Source organism: Megalops cyprinoides, chromosome 23 (assembly GCF_013368585.1).
Source record: "Megalops cyprinoides isolate fMegCyp1 chromosome 23, fMegCyp1.pri, whole genome shotgun sequence".
Lineage (NCBI taxonomy): Eukaryota > Metazoa > Chordata > Actinopteri > Elopiformes > Megalopidae > Megalops > Megalops cyprinoides.
Genome location: NC_050605.1, coordinates 17,241,531 through 17,253,345, shown reverse-complemented (window position 1 = coordinate 17,253,345; position 11,815 = coordinate 17,241,531). Strand labels below are relative to the sequence as shown.

At 55.3% G+C, this 11,815-nt stretch overlaps 1 protein-coding gene across 1 annotated transcript in view; it reads right to left on the bottom strand.

Annotated features, from left to right (window-relative positions):
• kmt2e (lysine (K)-specific methyltransferase 2E) overlaps window positions 1-11,815 on the bottom strand; it is a 38,182-nt gene that overhangs the window by 3,469 nt on the left and 22,898 nt on the right. Inside the window, 13 exon segments of the mRNA XM_036517526.1 lie at window positions 459-858; window positions 860-927; window positions 1,140-1,196; window positions 1,656-1,891; window positions 2,314-2,455; window positions 2,561-2,854; window positions 3,286-3,648; window positions 4,554-4,715; window positions 5,186-5,257; window positions 7,292-7,390; window positions 9,657-9,933; window positions 11,267-11,376; window positions 11,684-11,801. Coding sequence (XP_036373419.1) covers window positions 459-858; window positions 860-927; window positions 1,140-1,196; window positions 1,656-1,891; window positions 2,314-2,455; window positions 2,561-2,854; window positions 3,286-3,648; window positions 4,554-4,715; window positions 5,186-5,257; window positions 7,292-7,390; window positions 9,657-9,933; window positions 11,267-11,376; window positions 11,684-11,801 — 2,398 coding nt within the window.

The following is an 11,815-nucleotide window of genomic DNA, read 5'->3' as shown; positions in this document are numbered from 1 at the left end:
GGGCCTGCTGTCACAGCCCATACAGAGCCCAACAGACAGACATTAACACTCACTGCTCTGAGGGCTCTCAGGCCTCACCGCCTGCCAAAGCCTCAGTGTGTACTCTGGCACAGTTCTGCACAGCAGGGCGGCAGTGTGGCACAGTGGTAAGGGACAGGGCTTGCAACCAAAAGGTTGCTGGTTCAATTCCCTGCTGGGGCACTGCTATTGTACCCTCGGGAAAGGTACTTAACCCACACCTGCCTCAGTAAAATATCCAGCTGTATAAGTGGGTAACATGTAAACACTGTAAGCTACGTAAGCTGCTCTGGATAAGAGCATCTGCTAAACGCTGATCTAACGTAATGTAATGAAACTGAAACTCCACACATATATTCTACACTGTAAGAACGTATTAGTGTCTCAGCTGTGCCTACTCTCCATCTCATCCAAAATCATCTCTGCCAAAATCTGCTCACCTTTTTCTTCTGTGGGGGGTTCTGCGCCGTTCCGCCCGCCCCCTCTCCCACTCCGTCCCCTCCCAGCGAGCGGGGGAAGCCCAGGGCGCCCCCCTCCTCGGAGCAGGGGTAGTAGAGCCCCCCCTCGCTGAAGGGGGCCTGTGCGGCGTCGGGGCGGAAGGCGCCCATCTCCAGGGTGTGTGACGGGGTGAGGTCGCGCAGGTTGGAGTTCACCTGCGAGAAGGAGAGGCCCCCCCTCTCGGGGCTCTTCATCCACGGCGGGTAGGAGGGCGTGGGGGGGTCCGTCAGGGGGGTTTCCACAGAGCTCTCCACGCCCCCCTCGCCCGCCTCATCCCCCCCACACTCCTGGGGGTCCGGCCGGGGCGGGCGCGGGCTCAGGGTGCCCACTGTCCTAATTTCCTGGGGGGGGCGTGTCGAGACTTGGGCCCCGCACACAGGGGGAGGACAGCAACGAAGGGGGGCGTTCGGCCTGGCAGGGTGAGAGAGAGAACTGTCCATCACGTGTATGCACATACAGTCATAAAGCACACCAACTCAACAGCCATGGCAACAGATACTACCAATGTCATAAAGACAGACTCATCAATGACAGGCATGGTACGTGTAGCTGTTTGAGATCATACACATTATGATAAAGCGCACAGCTGGAAAGCTGATTTTAAGGACCGCTCCCTCTCTTACCTCCTGGACACTGGGTCTGCGGCTGCTCTCAGGAGAACTCTCTGGAGACGAGTCACTCTGGGGACAGACACAGGGATACAGCATGAGTGAGTGTGTGTGTGTGTGTGTGTGTGTGTGTGTGGCTATACCAGCCTCAGTACATGTCTAGCCTTCTCCGTCCTGGCCTCTACCTGCTTTGCTTTCTCATGGTAATATTTTAATATGAACCACTCAGATTTCACATAGAACACCAAGAGGGAAACATGTATGTACGTGTAATAGCAGGCAAGTGTGTGTATATGTGTGTATGTGTGTGTGCATACGTGTGTGTGTATGTGTGTGTGTATGCATACGTGTGTGTGTGTATGTGTGTGTGCATACGTGTGTGTGTATGTGTGTGTGTATGCATACGTGTGTGTGTGTATATGTGTGTGTGTGTGTGTACGTGTGTGTGTGTGTGTGTACGTGTGTATGTGCGTGCATATATGTGTGTGTGTGTGTGTGTGTGTGCGCGTGGGCTAGCATGTTTGTGCTCACCTCCAGTGGAGCGGCGAGTGCCTGGGGGGTGTGTGTGGGTGTTGGGGGGGAGGGGTCGGCGCTCTGGTCCTCGGGGCGGGTGCGGGGCGGGGTGGCCAGGAGGAGGGGCGTGCCGGGTGTCTCCGGGAGCTCGGCGCGGGTGGGCGTGGCGCAGGGCGAGCCGTAGGGGGTGGAGCCCTCCGACATGCAGGCGTCCAGCGGGCACAGGCGGCGCTTCTTCAGAGGGGTGGGGAACTCTGCCGGGGTGAGAGGAGTTACAGCACGCTGATACACTCACACACAGACACACTGACTACCACTCACGCTCTCATACACACTCTTCAGAGGGGTGGGGAACTCTGCCGGGGTGAGAGGAGTTACAGCACGCTGATACACTCACACACAGACACACTGACTACCACTCACGCTCTCATACACACTCTTCAGAGGGGTGGGGAACTCTGCTGGGGTCAGAGGAGTTACAGCACGCTGATACACTCACACACAGACACACTGACTACCACTCACGCTCTCATACACACTCTTCAGAGGGGTGGGGAACTCTGCTGGGGTCAGAGGAGTTACAGCACGCTGATACACTCACACTATTCTGACACAACACTGTACCTAACCCTCACACAATAAACGGGAATACGTGGCTGTCCCGCACCGCCCTCACCTGGTAAAGTGCAGCTGCCATTGATGGGGAGGGGGCTGTCTGAATCCCCGTTAATGGGGGGGCTGAGGGGCCCCTCGCTGGGCAGGACGAAGGTGGGGTGCTTCGGAGACCCCTCCTCCTCCAGAGCCTGCTTCAGCCAGCGCTGTACAGAGAGAGGGAGGTTAGAGACAGGAGCAGGGATTCGTGTGTGTGTGTGTGTGTGAGAGAGACTGGGTGTGCGTAAGACAGAGGCAGGCAGGAGCTGTACCTTCTTGCAGGAGCCGGAGGTGGGCGGGGTCTCCTGCAGCTCGCGGGAGCGCCGCCGGCTGATTGGCACGCCGGGCACGGTGGGGCTGCGGCTGGCCAGGAAGGGCGAGGAGAAGCGGATGTAGTGTTTGGGCGTGCTGTAGACGTGCGGGCTGCAGGCCAGGCCAGGCAGGGAGTTGAGCTGCGTGGCCAGCACCTCGGGGTCGCTGCTGATCCGCAGGGGGCGCTCTGGGGGCGGCTCGGGGGTCCTCACCACGCGTTCCGGCTTCTCTCCCATCCACTCACTCATCAAGTGCTGTCGGGAGGAGACACGGGTTCATGAGCTGATACTTACATAACGCTACGCTACTGCTACTTCAGGAAGAACCTAAGGCTACTGCTTTTAGCACATTTCTCAGCGATGAAGAAGTCTGTACACTATTAAAAAACTGGCAGCGGTGTAGCATAGTGGTAAAGAGCAGAACTTGTAACCAAAAGGTTTCTGGTTCGATTCCCTATTCCCTGCTGGGGCACTGCTGCTGTACCCTTGGGCAAGGTACCTAACCCACAATTCCTCAGTAATTAGCTGTATAAATGGATAATATGTGAAACTGTAACCTGTGTAAGTCACTCTGGATAAGAGCATCCGCTAAATGCCAATAATGTAATGTAATGTGAGAGCTGGCTGCCATTCCGCCTTTCGGTGTAAGAACCAGGCAGAAATGGCCGAGGGGGAGAAGGCCGTACCTTTTTTGTCTTGGGGTACTTGTGTGCGGTGCGGCAGGGGGGCGCGGGGGAGGCGCTGTGGGGGGGGCTGGCGTCGGGGGGCTGCACGGGGACGGGCTCGGGCTCGGGCACCACGGGGGATTGGCTCTCGGCGGGCTCGCTGGGCGGGGCCTCCGGGCACTCCCCGGGCGAAGCGGGCGGCAGGTCGGAGCAGGTGCTGATGGTGCGGGCGCGCCGCCGCTGCTGCCCGATATGGGTGCGGCTCCGAGAGAAGCTCTTCCGCTGCTTCGAGCGGCTCACCTTCGCTGCTGCGGCCTTCGCCCCCGCCCCCGCCCCTGCCCCCACCCCAACCCCCGCCTCCTCCTTCACCACATCCAGCAGCGGCTGAGGGAGAGGCAGAGGGAGAGAGAGAGAGAGGAGGAAGAGAGGATCAATTTAGAGGAAAGAGATTTCAACCGCACAGGATACTAATGTTGAATAAGTGCAGCGCTGATTGATTTGAGGAGTTTGTATTCGCTGTTTACAGGGTGAGTACGGTCAGCCGAGATCATCTTCCCTGACTTTCTGACCCTGTCCTTGTACAGCTCTCCAATGCCTCTTAACTGCTTCCCACCAATCTTACCTGCTGATCTTACTGTTTTGTATTATGTGCTTCTGATTTTTGACAGATGGCTGGTTGTACCAACCTTGAAAATGAAAAGTAAGATCTGATTAAAGGATGTGTAAAATCCTGACACGATTGTTTCATCCACGTTGTCCTGTCTGAGCTTTCTCATCTCTGAAATACAATCTCTGTTGACCTTTCTTGCATACCTCTTGGGTGTTGAGTGCGAATGCCAGTTCTATAGAATCTGTGGTTGTGCTGAAATATTTGTATTCTATCTGCTCTGTGTTTATGCAGACAGGTTCTGGTTGCCCTTTGTTAAATCAGCTAACTTTCAGAAGAAGACCTTTCGTTTTGCACCATGCATGCAGAGATGATAAGATGAGACACGGTATTGAGTACAGTATGGAGTATTGAGAGTGAGAGAGAGTGTGCATGTGTGTGCATGTGTGAGAGTGAGAGAGTGTGCGTGTGTGTGTGAGAGTGAGAGATTGTGCATGTGTGTATGTGTGTGCGTGTGTGAGAGTGAGGGAGTGTGCACGTGTGTGTGTGTGTGAGAGAGTGTGTGTGTGTGTGAGAGAGTGTGTGTGTGTGAGAGAGTGTTTGTGAGAGAGTGAGAGAGTGTGCGTGTGTGTGAGAGTGAGAGAGCGTGCGTGTGTGTGAGAGTGAGAGAGTGTGCGTATACCTGCAGCACGGCGGGGGGCTCAGCCTCGGGGGTGGCGGGCGGCTCCTCCTTGATGTCGGCCTTGGTGCCGATCCTCTCCAGGGCCTGCTCCCTGCGCTTCTCCCTCTTCTCCATACGCGCGAAGGCCTGCAGGATGGCCTCCATCTTCCTCTCCTCGCGCGTCTGCGGAGAGAGGAGGCAGAGAGTGAGCTCCGGGAGAGCCGCGGCCTCGCGTTCGCGCTCGGAGGCGGGGGAGGGGGGGGGGGGGGGCACGCCGCACACGCCGCACGCGGGCTAGCGGGCAGGAGCCGGCACACAGAGAAGAGCAGCGCACAGTCAGAGAGAAACGGAAGGGGCCACTTTGCATCGCCTGTCAGTGGAAAAATAACCTGACGTTAGAGGTTAAAAAAACCCATACGTGAAACAAGACACGTTTCCAAACCCCGTATGGAGCTCTGGGTGTGTGCGCCTGGATTGGGGGCAGTGTTCCCATGCCCAAATTTGGGGGCACTGCACCCAGCCACCAACAGGGGGCAGACATCAAGTTTGCGTCTGCCAAGGGGGACATGGAGGGGGTTAGTATGTGTGTGAGCCTGGGGGCAGGGGGCAGGCAGGAGGGGGGGGGTACGGATGGGGAGGGGGTGCAAGGTTACCTCCTTGTTTCTCAGTCCCATCCAGCTGGAGCCCCCCCCGCCTGGCAGATGGGACTCCTCCACTGGGATGGCCTGAACGAGAGACAGCCAGTTTAGAAGAGAGAGGGCCCCCTTCCCCCTCCCACACATTCATACACAGCACCCCCTTCTGGTCCAGGACATGTAATGGGTTGGAGACGGAGGACTGGACCACGGCCCCTGCTGTAAGGTCACTGCCTGCTGCAGTCAGGGATATTGAGAGAAAGGACTGCCCTCACAGTGCTGAGAGTCTGCCTGCCCCTGCTCATCTCTGAGCTCTCAGGGGAGCAGGTGAAGTGGGAACATCCATGGCAACATGTCTTAAACACGTGCACGCACACACACACACACACACACACACACACACACACACACTCACACACAAACACACACACACACACACACACACACACACACACACACACACACACAAACACACACGCACACACAAACACAAAACTCTGAAAGCTCAGCTCAAAAGAAACTGCACAAAAGTGCGCTACAAGACATACTACAGAATGACTTCTGACACAGTTATGCTCACTGGCCGTGTGACAGGCCTGACTCCACGCTCAGATCCCAGATCACGTGCGCTTGATAGTCCAGCCATAAAGAGGCAGTTTGCAAGTTAAGCGCATGGCTGACCCCTCAAAGTGTGTAAAACAGACCTGTCACACTGGCGCCTCTGACACCATCAGCAATGTCTGTGACTCCTTGAGCAAGGCTCCACCCACCACTAGCACCCGCTTTTAACCAGCCACGGCCCATGATCTCAGCGCTAATACACACCATCACCAGCACTGCCACACCCCCACTTACTGCACCACACACGACACATCATCACCAGCCAGGCCAGACCAATCACCAGCAGAAAACCAGTCACTGCCTCTGGAATAAGCCACAAGTCCAAACAAATCAGACCCAGACCAAGGAGTGGGTGCTCATGTGCCACGTTCCATTGAGTGAAACCCTGTGTGTTTAAAAGGAAGCCTACTTTTCCATTTTCAAACGCCTCAAAAAAAAAAAAGCTCAACCTGAATGAAGGCACACCCACGGATTACACAGATAAAACTCCAAATCGGGTTTGGAAAGGGTGGACACAGTGCATGCTGGGATAGGCTGCACTCGTACACAGACGGGAGCTTCATCTTTGGTCCTGGTTACTTGGGTGACATGTTCTATATCCAGGTGTGTGGATCTGTGGAAGCTGTCCACCGATCCCTGCTCTGCGTTGGTACCTCATCCCAGGTCCCACCAGAGAGGCTTTCCTGACTGGGAGTCGTCTAAAGGTTGGCTAATGAATCGATCAGTGGGGCCCTGGCCTCTGCTCTCACCGTCATTACAGAGTCAGGCCTCTGTCCAAATGGGTGCTCGAGCAGCCGGCACACCCTGGGCCCTGTGTGTGTGTGTGTGTGTGTGTGTGTGTGTGTGTGTGAGAGAGACCGACTGAGTGTATGAATCTGTTCTGCACAGGTGGCAATGAATGGGGCTGAGCAGTAATTACCAGCTCAAGAGGGATATATAGGACACAGCTACACTATTCCAAAAGATCATTGTCATTCTCAGCCATGAATATAAGTGAACATCGTTATTTTTAACACACTGGTGGCAGTGTTAAACCGGAATCACAACCCAAAGGTTGCAGGTTAAATTCCAGTGAGGCGCTGCCTTCATACACATGGGCATGATATTTGACATCTTTGGCTGTACAGTCTGATCACACATAAAGCATCAGAGTAAGCCGTGAAAAAGAGCATCTGCAATGCAAGTATACGCTCAAGCTAAAGAGCCTTCGGCCAGCAAAGCCCAGCACACAGGAAGGAACTTCTAAATAAACGTAACGGAGTGATGGCTGTCAATGGCAGGGGGAAGAGGCCCTGCCGGAGAGACGGGCAGTCCTCAGAGGGCAGCGAGAGAGAGACAGGGAGAGAGAGCGGGGGACCCGGGCTGCCCGGCGGCAGGCGAGGAGAAAGCAGTGTGGTAGCAGCAGCAGGTTTCGGGGGCAGGGGGCCCCCCTCCCCACCAGCACCGGGGGCCCTGCAGCCAGGGGGGCGCCGCCGCGGCCGGCTGCGGCACCCGCACACTTACCATCTTCCTCCTCCTCTCCGCAATCTGCTCCTCTGACTCCATCTCTACTTCATTGCTAACGGACGTTTTCTCTTCAATATCCTCAATTATCTCAGGCTCCTGCGGGAGGAGAGAGGGAGGGGGGCGCTTTATCACTGCACTGCTGTCAGTCTGGCTACAGACCAGAGGGAGGCAGGGGGTGTGAGGCGGGGGGAGGGAGGGGGCGGGTGGGGCGCAGGGGCGGTAAGGCGACTGGACCTGGGGGGGGCGTTTGTGTGTTTGGAGTGTATATGTGGGTACTGGTGGTCACAGAGACAGTGGGGACTTCTCTACAGTGCTGGTCTGTCACAGTCACAGTTTGTGAGCCGTGCTGGGGTCTGTGCACAGTCCTGGTGGATCACAGTGACCGTGGGAGTTTGGGTGCGGTACTGGCCTTCAGATACGGTTCTGGTCACGCTGGGCTTTGTGTGTTTCTCTTTGCACAAGTTCTAAATGTGAATACTTCAGTCTACGTGCAGATTACAAACGCTTTCAAGCTCAACAAATCACTCCTCTGCTTCTCGTGAAAACCACTTGACTCCATTTTAAATCGCATCCAAAATGACAGAAAGGGTGTGCCTGTGTGTGACTGTCTGTGCAGGTGTGTTCATGTGCCCTGGTATGTCTTTGTGTGTCAGTACGTTTGGGTATTTATATAATGCAGCAGTCAACACATCTTACACGGAAAATCACCTCTGACAACACTCACCCTACACCAGGGAACACAGTTCAACGCCTCGTCTCCTAATCCCACCGTGCACGCACACACACACACATGCTCACACACACACACACACACACACACACACACACACACACACACACACACACACACAGCAGAAAAGCCAGCTCCACCTCAGTCTCTGCAGACATGCTTACAGGGGAGTTCCTCTGTGCTTATAAACCCCCGTGCACACAGCCAGCCCAACCCCGTGGCATGACCCCGCGACCTCTGCAGCCGATTCTTCCCATCTGCACACACCACGTGACAAGCGCACACCGAGAAACAGCGGACCAATGAGTGAAAGAGGGTGATGGAGTCTCATTCCTCAGAGCTGACGTCTGCCTGGGGGGCCCAACAGGGGAGAGGGAGAGGGAGCATGAGAGAGGGATGGAGCGAGGGAGAGGAGAGAAGGGGGGGGGGGGGCAGGGAGGGTGAGATGGAGAGAAGGGGGACCGAGGGAGGGAGAGGGGGGGAAAGAGAGGGGGGACAGGGAGACAGAGAGGAAGGGAGAAGAGGAGGGAGAGAAACGGTTGGAACAGAGGGAGGGCAGGGAGAGAGAGGGAGATACAAGGCAGGAGGAGGCAGGGAAGGGGAGACAAGGAGGGGAGGAGGAGAAAGGGAGAGGGAGAGATGCCAGATTGCGGCAGGAAATGTAATAAGGGCCCCTCCGGTGGAAAGACAGGCAGCTCGCAGAGGCACCATCGGGGGGCAACAGCTCGCCTGTTCACCGCACAAGCACCTTCCCCCAGCAGCCTCCGCTGCGTAAGGAAAACCTGCGCCGGCCAAGAGTTACAAACATCCAGCCCCGGGAACATTTACGGCTCCAACAGGGCCAAGTAAACGTGCCGCTCTGCACATACAGGACTGAGCCGTACCTCCCGTGTCGTACACTTCACCCGCCGTTATCTTACCCAGGAAATGGAAACGTTCACTGTTAACACTGGAAATCCTGTTGCCATTAACTAAATGGATTTGCGGACCGACTAAATCACTGCTCAGGAAGAACGGTCATGATGGCGTACGCCCGGCGTCTCCCAGTAATCACCTCTGACTTTAATGCATTAGACCCGGACTCTGCCAAGAACCACGATGCAATGCCAAGCGAAGAGGAGGTCCCAGCTGCTCGGCCCAGTCGGTGAGACGCGTCTCCCTCTCTCTCCCTCTGCGCCGGAGCGGAGCTGCGAGTGTGACCGCACTTTGCAGCAGAAACAGAAAGATCATCCTCTAACGCAAGGCGCTTTCATCTTCCACCGACACAGAGAAGCCAGAAGTCTACGACATGCCGTGTGACCGGTGATGACAACTGTGACCATGGTGATGACGATGACGATGATGGCGATGGTGATGGTGATGGGACGGGAGGAGGTGAGGGGGTTAGGAATGAACCAAAACATGCAGGCAGTGACTGGGGTGAGGAACAGGGAGAGTCATATGCACTGCATGACTGGGAACTGAGACGGTAAGAGAGGAATGCATTCATATATAAACCGGTGTGAAGACAAGCTGAGGGATTATGGGTAACCTGCTGTAGTTCAGAGACACTGGGACAGCAGGAATAGGAGAGGAGAGCTCGGTGTTTTGATGGGGGGGGTGTGATGCAGGCAGGCCGGGGGGTGGCTGTACCTGGTTGTTGGAGATGGAGAGGCGCAGCGGGGACAGCTTCCTCTGCTTGCCGTCGGCGAGGGCCTTGCCCTTGGCGCCGGCGTTGGCGACGTCGCAGTCCAGCGTGATGTTCTGGTTCTGCGCACCCTCGCTCTCGCGGGGTGGCTCCTTGTCCTTGCGGCCCCGGCGGCGCCGCGTGTCAGCGTTGGACACCTGGTTCTCCGTGGGCTCCGAGTTGTGTTTGAGCACCGGGCACTCGGGGTTCCCCTTCAGACACGCACAGTCCACCTTGTATTTACTGCAGAGGGACAGAGCAGGGTGAGAGGGGCTGCCACTGCATCACATCTACCACTGCAACACACTGACATCACATCTACCACTGCAACACACTGACATCACATCTACCACTGCAGCACACTGACATCACATCTACCACTGCAACACACTGTCATCACATCTACCACTGCAGCACACTGACATCACATCTACCACTGCAACACACTGTCATCACATCTACCACTGCAGCACACTGACATCACATCTACCACTGCAACACACTGTCATCACATCTACCACTGCAGCACACTGACATCACATCTACCACTGCAACACACTGTCATCACATCTACCACTGCAACACACTGTCATCACATCTACCACTGCAGCACACTGACATCACATCTACCACTGCAACACACTGTCATCACATCTACCACTGCAACACACTGTCATCACATCTAATACTGCAACACACAGTCATCACATCTACCACTGCAGCACACTGACATCACATCTACCACTGCAACACACTATCATCACATCTAATACTGCAACACACAGTCATCACATCTACCACTGCAACACACTGTCATCACATCTACCACTGCAGCACACTGACATCACATCTACCACTGCAACACACTGTCATCACATATACCATTGCAACACACTGTCATCACATCTAATACTGCAACACACTGTCATCACATCTACCACTGCAACACACTGTCATCACATCTACCACTGCAACACACTGTCATCACAACTAATACTGCATCACATACACACAGTCATCACAACTATTACTGCATCACATACACACAGTCATCACAACTAATACTGCATCACATACACACAGTCATCACAACTAATACTGCATCACATACACACAGTCATCACATCTACCACTGCAACACACTGTCATCACAACTAATACTGCATCACATACACACAGTCATCACAACTAATACTGCATCACATACACACAGTCATCACAACTAATACTGCATCACATACACACAGTCATCACATCTAATACTGCAACACACTGTCATCACATCTACCACTGCAACACACTGTCATCACATCTACCACTGCAACACACACACTGTCATCACATCTACCACTGCAACACATCTACACTGCCTCACACATGCTGACATCACATCTACCGCTGTATCATACACACTGTCATCAGATCTACCACTGCAACACATGTAGCAGTACATCACATGCGCTGTCACCCCTCACTGGGTGCACTTTTCTCTGTCACGGTCCCTGTCATTAAGCCGTGACAGGCTCCACCTGCTGAGAGCGAAGCCGCCCTGCTGTCGGTGCGTGGCCGCACTCACCAGCTGCCGTAGTCGTAGTCGAAGCCGATGGTGATCTCGTTGCCCTTGACGATGGGCCTCAGGGAGTAGATGTACAGGTGCAGCGTTCCGTCCTCAATCACATGCCTCACCTTAAACAGGCAGAGATGGGGAGAGAGGGATGTGAGGCACTGAACACACAGATGCACACCGCACTGACGCTGTGAAATTCCCTGCAGGGCTGGGAGGATGATGGAGGGCGAGCTCCCTGCTGTTACTGAGGAAGATGCTAACAGCCAGAGTGAAGCGAATGCCACACCCTCCATTATGTGCTGTAACACTGAGGTCACAGCCAAGGGCAGGCCATCCGCTCTCACACCCGCTTTGGCAAAGCTGTGAACGTGGCTGTGACGTGCTATCCCACAATGCTCTCTGCTCGGCGCTCGATTGGCCGCTCACCTCTGCGTTGGGGGTGCAGGAGCGGCGGATGAAGCGGGCCTCGTTGCCGAAGCTGCGGGCGTCCACGCACACCTCCAGCCCGTGGAACTTCGAGTAGAACAGCACGAAGGGGTACGGCCTGGGGATGGAGAG